Source organism: Engraulis encrasicolus, chromosome 6 (assembly GCF_034702125.1).
Source record: "Engraulis encrasicolus isolate BLACKSEA-1 chromosome 6, IST_EnEncr_1.0, whole genome shotgun sequence".
In the NCBI taxonomy this organism is placed as follows: domain Eukaryota; kingdom Metazoa; phylum Chordata; class Actinopteri; order Clupeiformes; family Engraulidae; genus Engraulis; species Engraulis encrasicolus.
In genome coordinates this window covers 13,337,338-13,359,837 of record NC_085862.1, presented here as the reverse complement: position 1 = coordinate 13,359,837, position 22,500 = coordinate 13,337,338, and the positions used below count along the sequence as shown (strand labels likewise).

The 22,500-nt window shown below is 48.5% G+C and overlaps 1 protein-coding gene across 2 annotated transcripts in view; it reads right to left on the bottom strand.

Annotated features, from left to right (window-relative positions):
• The window catches only part of ipo13b (importin 13b), a 116,015-nt gene that overhangs the window by 62,307 nt on the left and 31,208 nt on the right, over positions 1 to 22,500 (bottom strand). For both annotated transcript variants that reach the window (XM_063200676.1, XM_063200677.1), the window contains exons 2-4: positions 16,076 to 16,201; positions 13,050 to 13,299; positions 10,880 to 11,240 (exon numbers count right to left, since the gene is read on the bottom strand). In XM_063200676.1, coding sequence (XP_063056746.1) covers positions 10,880 to 11,240; positions 13,050 to 13,299; positions 16,076 to 16,201 — 737 coding nt within the window. The remainder of the gene's footprint in view (positions 1 to 10,879; positions 11,241 to 13,049; positions 13,300 to 16,075; positions 16,202 to 22,500) is intronic.

Here is a 22,500-nt window from a genome sequence, read left to right as displayed (position 1 = left end):
TGTCCTCTCCTCTCTTCTCCGCCCTTCTCCTCTCCTCTCCTCTCCTCTCCTCTATCCTCTCCGTCTGCTCTGCTCTCGTCTCCTCTCCGTCTGCTCTGCTCTGCTCTCGTCTCCTCTCCTCCATCGTCTCTGCCCTTCTCCTCTCCTCTCCTCTTCTGTCCTCTCCTCTCCTCTCCTCTCCTCTCCTCTCTGCCCTTCTCCTCTCCTCTCATCTCATCTCGTCTCCTGTCCTCTCCTCTCCTCTCTTCTCCGCCCTTCTCTTCTCCTCTCCTCTCCTCTCTCCTCTCCGTCTGCTCTGCTCTCGTCTCCTCTCCTCCATCGTCTCTGCCCTTCTCCTCTCCTCTCCTCTCCTCTCCTCTCCTCTCTGCCCTTCTCCTCTCCTCTCATCTCGTCTCCTCTCCTCTCGTCTCGTCTCGTCTCCTCTCCTCTCCTCTCCGCCCTTCTCCTCTCCTGTCTTCTCCTCCATCCTCTCAGTCTGCTCTGGGTATTCAGCATGGCAGCATGGGAGGCTGATTCGACCTCGGCTACACTCTCATGCCATCTCACCCAGCAACCAGCCTCCTGCTCACCACACCACCCAATACACCTCACCACCCAGCACAACATACCACCCAGCACAACACACCACCCAGCAACCAGCATCCTGCTCACCACAACGCACCACACCACCCAGCACAACACACCACCAGCAACCATCCTCCACCACACCACACAGCTAATCACACCACCCAGAAACCAACCATCCTCACCACACCACACCACCCAGCTCACCGCCCTGCAACCATCCTCCACCACACCACACAGCTAATCACACCACCCAGCACAACACACCACCAGCAACCATCCTCCACCACACCACACAGCTAATCACACCACCCAGCACACCACACCACCAGCAACCATACTCTACCACACCACCCAGCACACCTCACCACCCAGCACAACACACCACCCAGCGCAACACACCACCCACCACACCTCACCACCCAGCACAACACACCACCCAGCACAACACACCACCCAGCAACCAGCATCCTGCTCACCACACCGCACCACACCACCCAACACAACACAACACACCACCAGGAACCATCCTCCACCACACCACACAGCTAATCACACCACCCAGAAACCAACCATCCTCACCACACCACACCACCCAGCTCACCTCACCACCCTGCAACCATCCTCCACCACACCACACCACACCACACCACACAGCTCACCTCAGCACCCTGCAACCAGCCTCCTGCCCCCCACACCACACCACACCACACCACAGAGCTCATCTCAACACCCTGCCTCCTGCCCCCCACACCATACCATACCACACTACACCACCTACCACACCACACCACACCACTGAGCTCACCTCAACACCCTGCCTCCTGCCCCCTCCCCCCTTACCCAGCCAAGTGTGCAGGCAGTCGGGCGGCCACACATACAGTACCGATGCAACGCCTACATACAAGCAAGCAGGCAAGCAGTCAAGCACGCATGAGTGCACACACGCGCACTCACACACATATGCGTGGGCGCACAGACACACAAGCACGTGTGGCACAAAATCCTCTGCGCAGATGCAAACACACACTTATGCGAACGAAAGTGCGTACGCATGCATGCGCACACGCACACACATTAAATCTTCCTCCAGGCTTCCAACAATTAAACTCAGACGCTCTGAGACAGAGAAAACGAGTTGCCTAGCAACGAAATGCGATTGGTCAGACAGCGAGCTCCCTGGTGACTTGAATGTAATGTGTTTAAACAGCGGCAGGGCGCGGCGCGGCGCGGGAGAGGGGGGTGGGGGGTGGGGGGTGGGGTTGGGTAGGCATACTGTGGGAGATAGAGAGAGAGAGAGAGAGAGAGAGAGAGAGAGAGAGAGAGAGAGAGAGAGAGAGAGAGAGAGAGAGAGAGAGAGAGAGTACATCAGAGCAGCAGAGAGAGAGAGAGAGAGAGAGAGAGAGAGAGAGAGAGAGAGAGAGAGTGAGAGTGAGAGACAGAGAGACAGAGAGAGTTTAAGCGAAGACAATATGACAGCATTACCGACGGATCTGAAGAGAGAACGAAAATCAGCTTCAGTTTCAGGGACACAAAGTCTAACAAACAAAACCCCTGACGGGAGAGGAAAGGGTTAAAAGGCGGTGAAAGGGATGCGATGGCCGCGGGGCTCGTTACGTCAGCTCGGATATGTGACCTCCGCGATGAAACTGAAGGAATATGACACATCCAGGCCACTGCAAAATTGATGGTCCGCGAGCGAGTGAGAGTGGTTGGTTGGTTAACAGGCTTGTTCTAGCATCCTGCCCTTGAGATGGACCAACATCACCACCGGGGGTGCATTCCAATATGCGACCTTGCGTCCTCCACTTAGGCTTGTGGCCTCACACTTTGCTGATGTCCCACCTCCATGAAGAAAATAATTAAGTTTAACCGCTGTCAGCCGAGCCAAAACAATTTTTGGGGGACTATCCTTCATTTACCATCCTGTTTGAAAATGGGAAAATGACTTTACAATTGAGCTTTTGCAAGATTTTTGAAATATAATGCTGTTGTCAGTGATGTCATCACAACGTATTACTTCCTGGTACGAGGCCACAAGCACAAGTGGAGGAAGCAAGGTTGCATATAGGAATGCACAACCATATTCACACAGCGGCCATCTTGTTTTAGATGCCATAGTCCGGGTGGCGTGGAGTATGTTCATTTTCTTTTTAAATTGCAATGCATTACAATTAGCTGATGCTTTTATCCAAAGCAACTTCGTTATTTTACAATGGTATCGGTTACAGTCCCAGGAGCATTGCTGGGTTGGATGCCCTTGCTCAAAGGCACTTCAGCCATGGATGGAGGTGTAGGAAGAGGTCAGGGTGGGATTCGAACCTGCAACGTTCTTATGTTAAGACCACCTCCCCTCTCTAACCATTAGGCAACTGCTGCCCCCTGATGTTTTGGGAGGTTGTGCCTTCATTATGACAGGACAGTGACGATGGACAGGAAAGTAGTCAGAGAGAAAGACAGGCCAAGAGATTGGGAAATGACATCGGGCTGGACCCCTGAGCTAAATATAGTGCATGCATGTACAGGGTTAGATAATGAAACTGAAACAGGCTTAGCCATAGCAGCCCGGCAGCTCTGGTGGAAACAGGAGAGTCCACTCCAGCAACATCCAGTCCAGTCGCCCAGCATGTTCTGTCAGTACTGCTCTGCAGTATAGAGGATGGGCAGAGAGAGGAGGAGGAGGATGAGAGGATGGTAGGGGCAGAGAGAGGAGGAGGAGGAGGGAAGGAGAGAATGGTAGAGGCAGAGAGCGGAGGAGGAGAGGATGGGAGGGGCAGAGAGAAGAGGACGAGAGGAGAAGGAGAGGAAGAGAGGAGGAGGAGGAAGAGGGGGCAGAGAGCAGCGGGAAGAAGAGAGGGAGAGGAAGAGGAGGAGGAGGGGAGGGGGGGGGAAGAGGAAAGGAAGAGGAGGGGAGGAGGAGAGGAGGAGGAAGAGGGGGCAGAGAGCAGCAGGAAGAAGAGGAGGAGGAAGAGGAGGAGAAGGAGGAGAGGAAAGAGAGGGAGGGGTGGAGGTGGAGTGGGAATGGGGGATGCTGCTGGATAACCTTGCCCTGTCATTGCAGACATATCAGCCTTTACCATCTACCTCACAGAGAGAGAGAGAGAGAGAGAGAGAGAGAGAGAGAGAGAGAGAGAGAGAGAGAGAGAGAGAGAGAGAGAGAGAGAGAGAGAGAGAGAGAGGGGGAGAGAGAGGGGGAGAGAGAGAGCACGTCTTTATAATATTCTCTCTTCTGTTCGATCCCTGTGCGCCTGTCTGCCGTCTCGCTTGACTACGCAAACACACACGGGCACACATACTTTTACATTGTAAATATTTGTAACATCTGTGGACACATTCATATAGCTACATGTATACTGTACTTCACAGACGGACAATGTATCTTTTATCTCATCTCCTTTTTGTAAGTGCGCAAGAGATCATTATATTGAGTCAGCGTCTATCCATCTCCCCAGACAGACAGACAGACAGGCAGACAGACAGGCAGGCTGGCAGGCAGGCAGACAGACAAGCAGAAAGACAGACAGACACTCAGACAGACAGACAGACATGTAGACAGACAGGCATGCAGACAGACAGAGAGGCAGACAGACAGACATGCAGACAGACAGGCAGGCAGACAGACTAGCGCACACACACAGGCAGACAGACGAACAGACAGGCAGACAGACAAACAGACAGACAAACAGACAGACAAACAGACAGGCAGGCAGACAGACAGACAGACAGGCAGACAGACAAACAGACAGACGGGTAGACAGGATGTAGTCTGCTTCAGGGGCTGGCTGATTGATGGTTAACCCGTCGTGTGCCAGAGCGCTCTCCAGAGCCTTAGCTGCATGGTGACGTCAGCGGCACACACCCGTCTGTGCAACCTCCCTCTCAACACTGGCCCCCGCAGAGCAGGAGGAGGGAGAGGAGTAGAGGTGGAGGAGGAGGGAGGTGGAGGGAGAGAGGAGTGGGGAGGTGGAGGGAGAGCTAGAATAAGGGAGCGGTGGAGACAGAAAAGGAGAGAGAGAGACAGAGAGACAGAGAGACAGAGGGGTGGAGTAGGAGAGAGACAGAGGAGGAGGAGAAGAGGAGAGGTGGAGGGAGAGCTAGAAGAAGGGAGCGGTGGAGACAGAAAAGAAGAGAGAGAGAGAGAGAGAGAGAGAGAGAGAGAGAGAGAGAGAGAGAGAGAGAGGGGGGGTGGAGGAGGAGAGAGACAGAGGAGGAGGAGAAGAGGAGAGGTGGAGGGAGAGCTAGAAGAAGGGAGCGGTGGAGACAGAAAAGTAGAGAGAGAGAGAGAGAGAGAGGGGTGGAGGAGGAGAGACAGAGGAGGAGGAGAGGAGGAGGAGAGAGGGAGAGGGGTGGGGAAAAGAGACACAGGAGGAGGGAGGAATTGAGAGGAGGGAGGGAGAGGAGGAGAGAGATGACAGAGAGAGAGGGGTGGAGGAGAGAGACACAGGAGGGAGGAATGGAGAGGAAAGGAGGAGAGAGGGAGAGGGGTGGATGAGAGAGAGAGAGAGAGAGAGAGAGAGAGAGAGAGAGGAGGAGAGAGAGAGAGAGGAGGAGGAGAGGGGAGGAGGAGGAGGAGGGGGGTGGATGAGGAGGGATGGAGGAGGGAGCAGGGGGGGTGGAGGATGAGGGGTGGAGGAGAAAGGAGGAGAACGGGTGGAAGAGAGAGGAGGAGGAAAGAGAAGGAGAGAGGGGTGGAGAGAGGGAGAGATACGTGGAAGAGAGAGGATGAGGGGTGAGGAGGAGGAGAGAGGGAGAGGTAGGTGGAGGAGAGAGGGAGAGGTAGGTGGAGGAGAGAGGAGGAGAGAGGGAGAGATAGATAACGGTAGGTGGAGGAGAGAGGAGGGGTGGGGAGAGGAGAGGCAGCAGCAGCTAACGGAACTAGAGAGGGGAGGGTCTGGGATATAGATGGCAGCACCCACCACACACAGGCAGCAGGCTGGCATCATGCAAAGGCGGATTTATTTCACGCCAGGGGTGCGTTTCTGGTTTGCACAGTTTTCACACCGTCGCTGCGACTTTGTTGCTTTGTTGTTCGGCGCATTTCTGTTGCTTAACGCGAAAATACTCTGCAGTGCTCTGACCAAAACCATGCCTAACCCTCACCTGTCAGTAAACAGTAAACACTTCTGATGCGTTACTTTAGCCAAGGACAGCAAAACAAGCAAGGGAAATGGCGAAATTGCGGTGAAATTGTGCCCTTACCAAACCCATGTCTAAACCTTACCCGTCACAAGGCGTTGTGGAGCATGAGTTAACATGTAAAGTCGTGATGCATAAACGCGGTAGAAGGTTCAAGTTGGCGTGTTATCTTAACGCTCTGATATGATGCCATGTTGCAGGCAGAGATCATTATCTAATCAGAACTGGTTATTTCAAAGCTCCCTTCCACTTGTATGTCACATCAATTTGAGAGAAAAACTAATTTTATTTTAGTTACTGTGAAATTCATGCAGACACATTGGATTTGATTAATTTGAAGCAGAATACGGTGGCATAGACATTAACTTAAAACGCCACTGTATTTTTTTATGGAAACCAGTAGTCATTTATACCCGCTTGCTTAGATCCAAAACAGAACTTGCTTGCCTTAATGGCTGATTACTTCTAATAAGACCAACTACTGGAAAAATAACAGAAAGAAGAAAGACCCTGTGGAAGATGCGCCTTCAAAATGGTTTGGGGGTGCAAATTATTATTATTAATAAATATTATTATTAAATTTAAATGTCACGTTTTTTTATGGAAACCAGTAGTCATTTATACCCGCTTTCTTTGATTCAAAACAGAACTTGCATTGGCTTAATGATGAAAAAGGCTGATTACTTCTACTAAGACCAACTACGGTTAAAAAAATAAATAAATAGAAAATGGTTTGGGGGTGCAAATTTAAATGTCATTTGACAATGTGCTTAAGCTGATGTAGCCTATTAAAAAGCAGATTAAAAATAAAAACCTTCCTCTAGGACGAAGGACAGTAATGCAAAGCAGGCAGACAGACCTGCAGGAGGAAATGATGATGATGATAATGTTGTCAGAGTAGTGGCGGCAGCTTGTCTACATTTATTACATTAAGACACACACACACAAGCACACACACACTCACACAAACACACAAGCACACACAAGCACACACAAGCACACACAAGCACACACAAGCACACAAAAGCACACACAAGCACACACACACACACAAACACACACACCCCTCTTTCTTTTGTCTCCCCTCAGTCCTACCTGTTCCCCACCCCGCCATCTGTTCACGTGTATTCCTGTGTGTGTGTGTGTGTGTGTGTGTGTGTGTGTGTGTGTGTGTGTGTGTGTGTGTGTGTGTGTGTGTGTGTGTGTGTGTGTGTGTGTGTGTGTGTGTGTGTGTGTGTGTGTGTGTGTGTGTGTGTGTGTGTGTGTGTGTGTGTGTGTGTCAGGGCTTGAAATTAACACCTGCCAACCGGCCAAATGCTGGTGAAATTTGTGTTTGGCTGGTAGGAAAGACCGACTTACTAGCCACTTTGACCCATTAGGGAGTGTGTATTTGGGTAGTAAGACCAACATCTACTAGCCATTTTGGCTGGTGAGGGAAAAAGTGAATTTAGAGCCCTGGTGTGTGTGTGTGGAGAGGGTGTGATTGAGTGCATTAGCAGGCTGGCAGCACAATCCCAGTCATTATCCAGTCAATTATTTATCTGTTTTACTCCTCAGTCCCCACTCCCTCTACTCTACGCTGCCTCCATCCCCACAGTCATGCCTTTCACTCCACTGCTTATGTTTGCGTATGAATATTGCACTTCACTGGAGTCATGCATGCATGCTTGTGTGTGTGTGTGTCTTTGTGTGTGTGTGTGTGTGTGTTTGTGGCGTGCGTGCATATGAATATTGCACAGTAGTCATGCATGCCTGTGTGTGTGTGTATGTTTGTGTGTGTGTGTGTGTGTGTGTGTGTGTGTGTGTGTGTGTGTGTGTGTGTGTGTGTGTGTGTGTGTGTGTGTGTGTGTGTGTGTGTGTGTGTGTGTGTGTGTGTGTGTGTGCGTATGAATTTTGCAATGTAGTCATGCATGCATGGGAGTGGGAGTAGATTGTTATGGCGATGGTGGATGGCGATGGTGGATGGCGATGGGAGGAAAGGGGTGCGTGTGTGTGTGTGTGTGTGTGTGTGTGTGTGTGTGTGTGTGTGTGTGTGTGTGTGTGTGTGTGTGTGTGTGTGTGTGTGTGTGTGTGCATGAATATTGCACTTCACTGTGGTCATGCACGTGATGCATCGGGGGTGGAGGGGTGGAGGGGATGTGATGGTGAGGTGGGGGATGGGAGGGTGTGTGTATGTGTGTGTATGTGCGTGTATGTGTGTGTGTGTGTGTGTGTGGGTCAAAGACGTCCAACATGACACAGTCCTTCAGTGCTAACAGATGCTTTTGCTTACTGTAACTGTGAAAAACATGAAATTTCAAAACTGCTTTTTGAAAAATGAATGCATGAAAGCCAAGCCAAAAAAATAATTTCAAACAAATCTCTTTTTTTGCATTTACAGTAAGCAAAAGTATCCGATGCACTGAAGGACATGTCTTTGACCTGTGTGTGTGCGTCGGTATGCGTGTGTGTGTGTGTGTGTGTGTGTGTGTGTGTGTGTGTGTGTGTGTGTGTGTGTGTGTGTGTGTGTGTGTGTGTGTGTGTGTGTGTGTGTGTGTCAGTGTAGCCAATATGGCCGGCAGCGACAGTTGGCGATGACTGGTGCTGCTGCGTCTTTGAAGTGTCAGAGGCACCGGCACACAAGACAATGACATGCTGCAAGAGCGTGTGTGTCTGTGAGTGTGTGTGTATATGTGTGTGTATGTGTGCGTGTGTGTGTGTGTGTGTATCCCGAGTGCATTTTCAGAGATTGCTGCCATCCTGCTCACAGGCGCACAAACAGACCCAGACCCAGACCCACACACACACAGAAGACATACAGAGAAACACACATATGCACACACACACACAGAAGAGACACACACACACACACAGCAGACATATCCAGTCCCCGTGAGCAGAGCGGGGGAGGGGTGATATAAACGCTGGGCGTCTGTACCAAGCAGAGCGGAAGACATTGCTCTCCTCTCCTCTCCCCAACACAGTCGCCATGGCAACGCCAGCCAACCTTGAAAAGAAATCCCACCACCACCACCACCACTACCACTACCATCACAACCATCCCCAACACCACTACCATCACAACCACTACACCACCACCTCCACCACCTATCCATCCACCCCTCCTGGATCTCTCTCTCTCTGCATCTCTACTCCTCTCCTTCGCTGTCCATCTCTCTCTCTCTCTCTGTATATCCCTCTATTTCTTCTATATACGGTATGATCTTTCATATTCATGTCCCGGCAAGAGGTGCCTCACACTTTCTTTTCACCACATCCCTCCAATCCCCCCCCCCCTCTCTCTCTCTCTCCTCGTCTGGCTGTCTGCAACTGTTGCTCTCTTCCCACTCTCCTCCCTCGCTCTCTCCTCTCCTCCTCCTCCTTCCCCTCTCCTCATTTCCTCTCCTGCCTCCTCTCTCTCCCTGACAGTCTGCATCTCTCCTCCTCCCCTGGCTGTGTGCATCTGTTGCTCCTCTCTCCTCCCTCCTCTCCTGCCTCCTCTCTGTCTCTACTCTATCCCTGATTGTCTGCATCTCTCCATCTCCTCGCCCCTCCTGCCTCCTCTCCTCTCCTCTCCTCTCCCTCTCCTCTGTCCTGCCTCCTCTCTCCCTTATTGTCTGCAGCTCTCCTCCTCCTGCATCTGTTGCCATCATCCATCCTCTCCCCTCTCCTCCTCCTCCTCCTCCTCCTCTCCTCCCCTCTCCTCTCTCACCCCCCTCTCTCTCTCCTCTCCTGCATCCTCTCCATCTCCTCTCCTCTGTCCCTCTCCTGCCTCCTCTCCTCTCCCTCTCCACACATGGCCACCTCACCTCCTTACTCCCTCCATCCTCTCCTCTCTCCATTTCTCCTGCCTCCTCTCCTCTCCTCTCCTTCCTCCTCTCCATCTCCTTCCTCTTCTGTTCCTCTCCTCTCCTTCCTCCTCTCCATCTCCTTCCTCCTCTCCTCTCCACTCATTCACTTTCCACCAGTCGCTCGGAGTGATGCAATCTCACGCCTCTGTGTGTGTCCGTGTGTGGGCGTTCACTGCTCTCCTCTGTCCCTATCTGACTTCTTCTCTGTGTTAGTGTGTGCCTGGGTTCATGTATTTGCTTGTGTGTACTGGTATGTGCATGTACGTATTGGCGTTTTATGTGTTTGTGTGTAGTTTGTGAATAGCGTGAGAGGATCACTGGTGTGTGTGTGTGTGTGTGTGTGTGTGTGTGTGTGTGTGTGTGTGTGTGTGTGTGTGTGTGTGTGTGTGTGTGTGTGTGTGTGTGTGTGTGTGTGTGTGTGTGTGTGTAGGTGTTGAACAGTGCTCCGCTACAGTGCCATTGTTGCTGTGTGTGAACACCTGCTTTCTTCACCTCTGGCTGTGCAGACCAATCAATGTCTGCACCCGACACTGGCTGCCTCTCTCACACATACGTACTGTAGCGCTCGCTACGGCATGAACCCATGTGTGAATCAGAGGATTACTGGCAGACAAGAGCACACTACACTACGGTGCAGTTGTGTACAAGACAAGAGAGAGGAAGAAAAAAGAAGAAAAAGTTTTTGAACCAGACAAGTTCAAAAGTTCAAGACAATTTTCGCTAACAACAGGATAAGAGAGAAGTTACCTGTTAGGTACCATTTAACTTATCGCTGTTGCCCTGTTGTTACCCAGAAAATGCACATCAATTTCTTTTTCTTGGCAATTACATGGTATTTAATTTGTAATTACCACCTTCTTACCCGTTAGATACCATGCAACTTCTGTTACCCTATTGTTACCCATAGAGTACACAGTAATTACGTACGGTAACTGTACCGTAAACAAGAAACCCCATCTTCAACTGTGCTCTGCCAAACACATGACCCTAATCAAAAACACCTCTGCAGATTCAATGAGCACCAATTGAGCTATTTTTAATTCCTGAAAATAACACAATATAATGCACTCTGGATACATGTGCACACCTCAAAGCACACGATTCAAGAGATGATAATAAATAGAATGGGCTGTCTGAGTTTTCATATACTGAATGTCTGTCTCATTTGCATAATATTTGCTCAAGTCCATCAACAAAGTTGTTGCTCAAGTCACTCAAATCGCCCAAATTGCTTTTGTGTCTTTTGTCGCAAGCGACTCAATATAACGTCAATTACTTCTGTCGCCAGAACCGCTCAAGTCACGTCTGGGTGTATTTGTGCCGTTACCCTTGACTCTCTTTCTACGTACCTCTGTGAGTCGGGCTGCGAGACGGCGTTGACGATGGCGTCCGCGGCGGCGTCGAAGAGCTCGGGGTCGGCGAGCGCGGAGAAGGCGTCCTCCACCAGCGCCTCGCTCTCGCACAGCGGCACGTCCAGCAGCACCCAGCTGGACAGGCACTTGAGCACGCGCGCCCGCACCAGCCCCGGCGAGTCGGCCTGCCGCAGCAGCTGCTGCAGTAACGGCTGGACGGCGGCCCACTCCCGGCCCAGAGCGCCCCGCACCTGACCCTTGCGGTACTGCGGCAGCCGGCTGGTCTGGAACTCCTCCGGGAGCACCGTCAGCAGCTCCAGCAGCGCCAGGCACCGCGCACGCCCGTCACAGCCAGAGCCTGGAGGAAAACAGGAGTTATTATTATTATAGAACCATTATCACCCGATAATAAACATATAGGGACCTTCTAGCTCCAGGCACTGGGCACACCCGTCACAGCCAGATCCTGGAGGAATACAGTTACAGTTTTTCTCGATTTCTGGAATCATGTCTTGAATTCTCTACACGGAAACTCTCCTGGTGGACGACTAAACCCTCTCTTGAGAGGCATAATCAGACCATTCGTGAATTATGAAGTAATTCAAAATGAATGGTCTGGTCTGTCAGGGCAATGTATCTTTACCTTCCTCCTGTAAAGCATGCACCATATAATAACATAGTAACATAGTAACCCCGCCAGTTAGCTACCACTAGTGTTGTGACCATAGTAACCATAACAACCCTGCCAGTTAGTTACCATGAGGGTTGTGACCATAGTAACCATAGCAACCCCGCCAGTTAGTTACCACCAGTGTTGTGACCATAGTAACCATAGCAACCCTGCCAGTTAGTTACCACCAGTGTTGTGACCATAGTAACCATAGCAACCCTGCCAGTTAGTTACCACCAGTGTTGTGACCATAGCAACCATAGTAACCCAGTTAGTTATCCCCAGTGTTGTGGCCATAGCAACCATAGTAACCAAGTTAGTTATCCCAGAGAGGGTCTATGTAGAGGAGAGATTAAGCTGGCAGCTTCTTCTGGGTGGTACTGTCCACGAGGTGGCGATGTTCAAGCAGTGGAGAGCCGTCAGAAACTCCACAATAGACGAAACTGATGTGTCGGATATGGAAGGTTCATATGGTTCATTTTCTTTTTTTAAATTATCCTCCCAAAAGGCACTTGGTTTGATGTTTTAAACACACTACATTTTTTGAATAACACGAATTTTGAGTCTGAATAACGTGAAACTCAATTACCCAGAATGCTGCGCGCGGTGATTCTGGAAAACAAACATGGCGGCGACCCGCTTTACTACCTTAAGAATGTGTTAATCTGACGCTGGATTTCTTAACTGTTGAAAATCGAAGGCAGAAATCAATATTGTAGTGTCTAAATATGAGGTCGATTGGTCTATTTGTGGCGTAAATCACGATCGGCCGAGTTGTTAGTCAGTTAGCCTGTGACTAGGCTATGTCTCGCCTACGTTAGCATCCGGTTTAGTTCCTCATTCACCAATTGGAAGCTAGCGAAGACTGACTCACAAATGTCAAAGCTGTAAGAAACTAGACGGATATAACTCCCAGGTTCCTGTGTTTTTAATTTTAATCCGTATGCCCGTGTCAGAGACGACCGTAATATGTTCAGATTTCAGCTGCTAGCGAGGACTTATTGTGGGTGATTAGCCCCAGCCCAATGGGGGAACCCCAGTCCCCACTGTCTGAACAACGCCCCTAGTGCAAATCCATTGAACTGCTGCCAAATTTTGTATAATGGGGCGAATAGGAAGCGGAGCGGCTATATGTAAAAGGGCTATGGTTATCCCCAGTGTTGTGACCATAGCAACCAGGCCAGTTAGTTATCCCCAGTGTTGTGACCATAGTAACCAGGCCAGTTAGTTACCCCCAGTGTTGTGACCATAGTAACCAGGCCAGTTAATTACCCCCAGTGTTGTGACCATAGTAACCAGGCCAGTTAGTCACCACCAGTGTTGTAACCATAGTAACCAGGACAGTTAGTTACCACCAGTGTTGTTACCATAGTAACCATGACAGTTAGTTACCACCAGTGTTGTTACCATAGTAACCAGGCCAGTTAGTTACCCCCAGTGTTGTAACCATAGTAACCCTGCCAGTTACTGTAATTACCCCCAGTGTTGGGAGCTCACCTTCTTCCTGGAAGGCGCGCATCATCTCGGACACGGCCCCGGGCCAGACCTCGGGCATCATGTTGAGGGCGAGCGAGGCCAGCGCCACGCACAGGCGGGTCAGCACGATCTTGGCCCCCGAGGCGAAGCGGGCAATGTGGGCAAACAGCTGGGTCTTCAGGGACTCGTACTGCTCCGCTGGGATGTCCGCCCAGTAGCGAGATATCTTAGTGTGCAACGCAGACGCCCCGAAGTACTGGATCTCTGGCACCTGAGGAGAGAGAGGGAGAGGAGGAGAGGAGGAGAGGAGGAGAGGAGAGGAAGAGAGGGAGGGAGCGAGAGGGAGGAGAGGAAGAGAGAGGAGAGGAGAGGAGGAGAGGGTGCAAGAGAGGAGGAGACGAGGAGAGGGGAGCAGGAGAGGGAGGAGAGATGGGAAGAGGATGAGAGGGAGGGAGAGAGGGAGAGAGAGGGGGAGGGAGGAAAGAGGGAGACAGGACAGGAGGATAGGGAGGGAGGACAGGAGAGAGCAGGAAGGAGGGAGAGGGAGCGAGATATGGAGAGAGAGAGACAGGTGGCAGGTGTAAATAACATGCGTATCAAATCCAAATGAAAACCTCCATCTCATCTAATTACAAAGTGCTTTATATTGGAAAAAGAAAGAGAGGAGAGAGAGGGCGGGGCAGTTAAAATGACATTTGACAAAGCTGGAGGTCTCGAGTGGTTTATTGATATAAACAGCATTACCTTCGACCTTCTCCGCTTAATTAAAATGGGAAGGTCGTGCACATTTCAATGTCATTGTTAAAAAAGGGATTTCAGAGGGTGTTCTGACCTTTATTCTGCCTGATTCTGATTCGTACATTTCAAGCCTTAAACAGCCCCGGATGTAGCTCTAATGGCTGGGCACTGGACTGCTATGCTATGCGGGCGACCCGGGTTCGATTCCGGCCCGGGTCATTTGCCGATCCTTTCCTGTCTCTCTCTCTCCCCCAACTTGCTTCCTGTCTCTCCTCCACTGTCCCATCTCGAAAAACCCACCGGCGGGTTTGAGATTCTATAGAATCCCATTGTAGTAGAATTCGACTGAGAATTAAGTGGTTTTAAAAAGCCCCAAAAAATAAAAAACAAGAGTGAAAACAATGCAGACAGCAGTGTCAGAGTGCACCTCCAGTCACTCATTCTGTCTCGTTAGCAGGGCTCTAAAGTAACTTTTTTCGCGAGTGGCTAGATGGCTAGATTATGATAATCTTATGAGCCAAACACACATCCACTAATGGGTCAAAGTGGGTAGTACAGCCAAACTGAAATTTCCCCAGCATTTGGCTGGCTACACTCAGACACTGCATTTCAGATAATATGATCAAGACATAAAACTTACAAATACACAACTAATCTTGTACTTGGACATTTCTTTTGAGCTTTATACAACATTAGCTTTCATTAACCTTATCTCCAATGAATAGCAGTAATAAAACCCACAAACCATAGCTAAGAATTATAAGATTTAGATGCACTGCACTCACATACTAATATTCTTTATTTTATTTATTTATATGTTTTTTTTGCAAAAAAAAAGAAAGAAAAACAAACACAAAATTGCTCCTCTGTGGAGAGAGACGAGCAACTCCCGAGCAATTATGAAACGGGAATTGCAATGTAATGCTTCCCTGTGGCTGCCTTGACATTAGGAGAGCACAGGGAAACGGAGCTTGAACAGCGGGGAGAGAGCGAGAGCGAGAGAGAGAGAGAGAGAGAGAGAGAGAGAGAGAGGGGGAGGGGGTGGAGTGAGTGAGTGAGTGAGTGAGTAGAGAGAGAGAGAGATAGTGAGACAGAGAGAGAGAGAGAGAGAGAGAGAGAGAGAGAGAGAGAGAGAGAGAGAGAGAAGAGAGAGAGAGAGTGAGTGAGTGAGAGAGAGAGAGAGAGAGAGAGGAAGAGAGAGGAAGAGAGAGTGAGAGAGAGAGAGGGAGGGAGGGAGGGAGGAGAGAGAGAGAGAGAGAGAGAGAGAGAGAGAGAGAGAGAGAGAGAGAGAGAGAGAGAGAGAGAGAGAGAGGGGGGGGAGGGGGGGGGGGGGAGAGAGAGAGAGAGAGAGAGAGGGGGGGGGGATAGGGGGGGGGGGGAGAGAGAGAGAGAGAGAGAGAGAGAGAGAGAGAGAGAGAGAGAGAGGGTGGGTGGGAGGCTGAATGAGTGGGGTGCTCTAAAAGAAGACAACCTTGCTGTGCTGTGTGGGTGTGTAATGCATTCATAATGGATAAACAGAGTGCTCCCATCCATAACCATTACTCTGTCTGGGGCTGAGCTGAGCTGAGCTCAGTAGCACAGCGGTGCACCCTGCAAGACACTGGGGAACAAGGCAGACAAACAGAAGGAAGACTAGCTACAACTACAGCAGCTACCGTACAGACAGGCAGAACAATTGCACACAGCGCCCCAGGGCAAAACACTGATGGGGTCCCTAAAACAGCTTGCCATGGTCACAATAGGGCCCCCACCAACAATACAGTGGGCCCTGGGCCCAGAGGCAAATGCCCTGCTCTGTATTCTCTGTATGTCTTTGAATGTCTGTTCATGTTTTTGTTTTATGTTACATGTTCTGTAAAGCGTCTTTGGGTATTTAGAAAAGCGCTATACAAAATTGATGTATTATTATTATTATGTATGCTTTTTTTGCGTACAGTGCAGTGCCTTGTCACTGCTCACAAAAGACTTAATTTAATGAGGATAACAATGATTCAATCATACTGTAGATCTTTTTTTCTGGTATTTTGTTACTGTGCAATCAAACACTACCGTACCTCGTCTGGGCAACAGTACAGGCATACAAACAGCACCACTTTGGAGGGATTAAGAGGCAATGATGCTCAGGATTAAAAAAGTCTACAACATTATCATTTATAAATATATACCAATAAGACCATACTATACATACTGAAAATAAAATCCAATCTAAGGGTCAGTTCAGTTGAAGATGTTGCATGTGTGTTTGTCTGAGTGCAGTACAGTGCAGTACAGTGCAGTACAGTACAGTACAGTGCAGTACAGTGCAGTACCTTATCTGGGCTGAGCAGGGCCCAGCAGAACTGCCAGGCCTGGGGCGACACCTGCGCCTGCATCAGCCACTTCTGGGCCAAGTTCTTGTTCTCGATGTTCGGGTCATAGTAGAGCTGGTGCAGCGCCTGGAGAAAGAGAAGGGGGGGGGGGGGGGGGGCAGAGAGATATTATTATTATTATTATTATTATTATTATTATTATTATTATCACCATTGTTATTATTATTCTCTGTTATTCTTTCAAACTATTGTACATTTTGAACCTTTGCAACTTCAAATGTGGAACATTTTGTAGAAAAATGATCAATGAATAAACACATAAAATACAGTGGAGGCATACGTAGAGGCATAGAGGCAAGTGCAATTCATTGTTGACAACAGAGCAACAGCTATCTTGTTTAAGATGTGTCATTTTCTTCAAGACAGACAGAGGAGAGCGAGCAGGAGAGCATGAGAAGGAAGAGAAGAGAAGAGAGGAGCGAATGCAGCAGGTGAGACAGAGGAAATCAAGAGGATGAGAAGAGTGAAAAACAGATGAATGAGAATAATGGAGAGGAAGAAGAGAGGGGAAAAAACACCATATAGGAGAGAGACGGAGATAATAAGGGGGAAGATATAGCATGAGGGGAAAGATCAAAAAGATCAAAAGAAGAGGAAACTGCATTAATAGTGAGCAAGACACCTATACGGTCTCCTTTGGCGAGGCGAGGCGAATACAGACGATCCCATTAAAGCTGTGGCAGCCTATCATATTGCAGAGGACCCCAGAGACACCACACAACACAGCGCAACACACACATACACACACGAACACCACAACACAACACAACAGACACCCACACCCACACACCAAAACACACAACACACACACACACCTCTGCAAAGACAGAGGCACTTCGAAGAACAGGGGAACATCACAGAAGACAAGCTTCCAAGGGCGTGCACGCACAGACACAGACACACACACTGCAAAGGGCTACAGAGGTGAACATCAGAGCGCTGCACTGCACAACATCTCTGAAGCAGCGACGACACCCACCCACCACACTAATGAGACTTGCACAGTCACCATGATCACACACACACACACACACACACACAACACACACAACACACACACACACACACACACACACACACACACACACACACACACACACACACACACACACACACACACACACACACACACACACACACACACACACATTCTCCTATCTAATGGCCTCTTTCCCCCAGCAGGGCCACAGCCTTGCGGTGGCGTTCAGTTCAGTTCTGTTTGCTCTGCACTACACCACTTTCCTTTATCGCTATTTTAGACATTAAGCCCTGTTTGTGTGACTTCTGGGGTGAAGTAGAGATGTTCTCATCACAATTTTGACATTTGGTGCTGAACGGAGCATTTGGGTATCCAAGACTGCAGCCCCCCCACCTTTACATTGACTCCAATAGAGCACTCAAGCAATCGATTATAAAATGGCATTAAACTTTTGTTTGAGAAGACATGGAACTCACCGTGTGGTCTGTGGTAGACAGCGATAAATTGACCCGAAAATTGCAGCGAAATATGCCTTCTAACTGTTGTTTAGCATTTGGCGGACCTATTTTTCCCCAGACGCCGTTGAATAGCAGTAGACATCCAGCCAGTAGGTAGCGATAGTGTGTTGTTTATGTAGACATCAAGGAACGAGGTAGAACGGCTATCTTTGAGCGGGACTGGTACAAAAACTACAGCTTGCATACAAACCATAGATAGTAACGTAAACAAACGCACCCCCATTTCCGGTCGCGCGGAGTAATACTAGTCAAACCAATACAATCAATGAAGACGGACAATAATGAATATATCTTCTCTGGAAGCGTATTTCGCGGTGATTTTCAAGCCAACGTATCCAGTGCTTAATTTGTAAATCACAAGGTACCGGAACGCAAAACACATATGACATCACAGCGACGATGAGTTGGACAGAGGTCCCGGAACGCACAGAAAAACTATTATTAGGCCTACGCAAACGAATAAAAACGGGAAAAAGATAAATAGATGCAATTCCCTGCGTTTTATCGACATTGAGTCCCATGTCAGCTCATATCCATACTTTTGTTTCTTAATACAAGGGACGGTTGGCAATCCAATGGCTATTTTAAACAACAGCCATAGCCTATTAAATGCTGTAATGACAACAACCAATATTTTTTGTTTGATCGCTAACTTTATGCTTAGTAGTTTCGTGCAGTGCATGGAAATTATGCTTTCCCCATGAGGTGAAAAGAAACCGAAGCGGTCTTCTACTAGTCTACCTATTGAAAGGACAGTGCATGGCTGTCCAATTCTTATCCTTTCCCGTATTCACACAACGTTGGCATAGGCCTATTAAACGTCAAATCCACGCTTTGTTGGCGACTTTGTTGCATATAATTTGGCTAATCCGCATGTGCTGTTGCGATATGCCACTTCACTGTTTCAAGGGCTCGCGCACTGATGGTAAGCGAGCTGCGATTTTCAGGGCTCGCGCACTGATGGTAAGCGAGCGGCGACTTTCCCGGTAGACTTGGCTTTTCACACTGACTGTCTGCTCGCGCTGCGGTCCGGTTGACAATCCCTCCGACCAATGTTTTATTTGGAGCGTGTAGGCCCTATTTGAATTAAATATCACCGTGTCTTTGCCGTTTTCGTGCTCAAATTGACTTGTAAGCTACTGTCGGGTCTTGGGAGAGAAGGAAACGCGCGCACACACATGCTGAGCGCTCGCCAGCCGAGGAAGATCTCATCCTCTCACCCAGGCTGTCTTTTTCGCTAGGCTACATGACTGATCAATGCACCAAACGCAGCAGGTGCCACTAGAAATTAGTATGTCCAAAATCTTGTGTGCCGACCAAAATTTGATGAAAACTTTTAAACAATGTTTGGCACAGCCAGGCTTTCCATCTCATCCGCGCATATGAACAAACAACGAGAGAGGGGGAACTTCACGTAGCCTACATTTAGTCAGATAGTAGGGATGGAAATGTAGCATAGTAGATCTTAAATATATGGGACAAGCTGTAGGCTACCAATTGTGCCAATACCAATAAAGTGGGGAGGTCGCGACTTTCTTCTTGAATGTTGCTAAATTTTAACTTGGTCTCCTCCATGCTTGCATGCAGACAAGTCCCCATGAAGCACTTCAGAATCTTCTCCCTTTCAGTCAAACAAACACACTCTCATACACTAGTTTTGTGAGATGGCTTTGTTTCGTGCGTCGCGACGATAAAAATATGTCGATAGTATTTTTTCAGTCGGTGCGCGTTGCCTTCAGCTCTACCATATTGTAAAGGTGCAGCCGACTGTAGGCTATTTTTAAGTTTTAAAGGTTATGAGTTGGACATCAGGCAGCAATAAGACTGCCTTTGGTTTAGCCTTGTTACCTTTCCAAATATTAATAAAAAAAACACTGACCAACACATAAGAAATAACTTAGATCAACATAACGAACATCTTTTTCTCATGTTTTAAGTAGTGCACTTTTGCAAACCCTCGTTTGCAGACTTGCGCACTCGGTCTCAATTTGGAACAGCGCACATCAGTGTCTGACTTTAGCATTCAGAAATGGTGGTCTTCTCTGCGCGCACACTTCATGGTTCCTTCTCGCTCGCTCACTCGGCCTGTGGTTGTTGCGATCCTGACAGTATCAACCCCAATTTCGGTGAGATGGGAAATAGCGAACATGGGATAATGCTGCGCTCACACCCCTGAGGAGGCAGAGATAGTCCCTTACAATATAGTAGCCTCTCTGTATTTTTTTTTTTATTCATTCACTATAGGTTCCGGATCAGCCATAATAAGTCCCGGAACACAGGGGGGTCAAAATTACGAGGTGGGGGATCCTGTTCCGGCATGATCCGGCTCAAATTAAGCACTGAACGTATTGCTGCCCACCTCTGACCACTCGGTGAGTTTCATGTCTCTGCAAACGAAAGTTTAATGCCATTTTATGATCGATTGCTTGAGTGCTTCATTGGAGTCAATGTAAATGTGGGGGGGCTGCAGTCTTGGATACCCAAATGCTCCGTTCAGCACCAAATGTCAAAATTGTGATGAGAACATCTCTACTTCACCCCAGAAGTCACACAAACAGGGCTTAATGTCTAAAATAGCGAACTACCACTTTAAGCCTAAGGTTCCCAAACTTTCTCTGCGGGGACCCCCTTTTAGACCTCAGAATATTTCCACAACCCACAGACCTCTCATTATCGAAATGTAAAAACACATTTTTTTTGCTAAACCTTTATGTAAATCAAAGGTAAATAAATACATGTATTTGCCATTGAAGTGCATCTTGTTACAACAATGTATGGAAACAAATACATTTTTTTAATGTTTTATGCAAACTGTCACTTCTGTACTCAACACGACACACACTCCTGACTGGGAAAACAATGCTGGACTATACAGGTGCCATTGGGGAGGACATAGGGGAGACATAGGGGAGACATAGGGGAGACATAGGAGAGACATAGGAGAGACATAGGGGAGACATAGGGGAGACATAGGAGAGACATAGGAGAGACATAGGGGAGACATAGGGGAGACATAGGGGAGACATAGGGGAGACATAGGAGAGACATAGGAAAGTCATAGAGGAGGATAGTCATGGGTAAGCAGTTAGGGTGTCAGACCTTATCCCAAAAGGTTGTCGGTTCGACTTCTGACCCTCCAGGTTGGTGGGGGGAGTAATTAACCAGTGCTCTCCCCCGTCCTCCTCCATGACTGAGGTACCCTGAGCATAATACCGTCCTGCCACACTGCTTCCTTGGGGCGTCATTGGGGACAACCCCCTTGCACTGGTGAGGCATAAATGCAATTTCGTTGTGCACAATGTTCACTTGTGTGCTGTGGAGTGCTTGGGCTTTCACTTTCAGGAGACATAAAGGAGGGACTCTACTGTAGAGTAAAAGAGGAGCCATAGGGGAGAGAAGACAGAGGGACTCGACTGGACAATGCTGAACAGGAGCCATAGGGGAGAGAGGACAGAGGGACTCGACTGTACTGATGGGAGGTTCACCTTCAGGTTAGCCAGCTAAACTGTGCACTGGGAAATCAGAATACCTGTGTGTGTGTGTGTGTGTGTGTGTGTGTGTGTGTGTGTGTGTGTGGGTGTGTGGGTGTGTGGGTGTGTGGGTGTGTGCCTGCGTGCGTGGCACGCGTACATTTCAGAGAGCGTAGAAGAGTAAGAAAGAAGAGGAATGTGAAAAAGCAATTGAGAACGAGGGAGGGAATACTAATTGAAGGTAAGACTAGGCTTATAAATGCATCTGTGCGTCTGACTGTGTGTGTGTGTGTGTGTGCGTGTGTAGAGCCGGTAAGACTAGGCTTATAAATGCATCTGTGCGTCTGACTGTGTGTGTGTGTGTGTGTGTGTGTGTGCGTGTGTGCGTGTGTACGTGTGTGTGCGTGTGTGCGTGTGTAGAGCCGGTAAGACTAGGCTTATGAATGCATCTGTGCGTCTGACTGTGTGTGTGAGTAATGTGGCCACAGGCCAAACCGTGAGCAGTGAGCACAACAGCAGTGAGACACAGTGAGAGAGATATCATCCGTATTTATTATTAATTGTTAAATCCACTTTGGCAACACCACTTCAATGACTCATCGCAATACAGCGGTCACTGAACTACTGGCTATTGGCACACACACACACACAAATAAAGACGGGCACGCAGTCTCACACTCACACGCACACGTGTGTACGCGCGCACACACACACACGCACGCACGCACACGCACGCACACACGCACACTGATTTGATTTAGCTAAGTTCGCTCACTATTGGCTTATGAGTAAATGGATGCTGGAGAATGAGACATCAGAAGGTGTGTGTGTGTGTGTGTGTTGGTTAGAGAGAGAGAGAGAAATATTGTCTGTGCATGTGTGTGTGTATTTGTGTCAATGTGTGTGTGTGTGTGTGTGTGTGTGTGTGTGTGTGTGTGTGTGTGTGTGTGTGTGTGTGTGTGTGTGTGTGGGTCAAAGACGAAACAGGGTTTTCAGGACTCCAAAAAATAAAACTGTTCCCTGACACCGTTTTTCAACTTTTTTGGGTACATTGGAGTGTAGAGTGATTAAGTTTATTATTTTCTGTTCAGAAAATAGTAAGGAACATGCATTTTTACCACATTTTTACCCATAAAATGTCATTCAGTGTAATACGGTGTTAAACAGTTGATAATGCAAAAAACATATAGATGACGTTAAAAACCTGAAATAAGCTACATAACATATAAAGGGCTATGTTTAAGGTCTTCATCAAACCTAAAAAATTCTAGTAAAAGGCATTTGCAAATAGTTTTTGCAGTGTTTGTAGTCCTTCACCGAGTGCATTTCACCCATTTGGCTTTAAGAAGTTTTTCCACGGAAGAGAAAATCAGTTTAAAATACACAATTATTCATTTG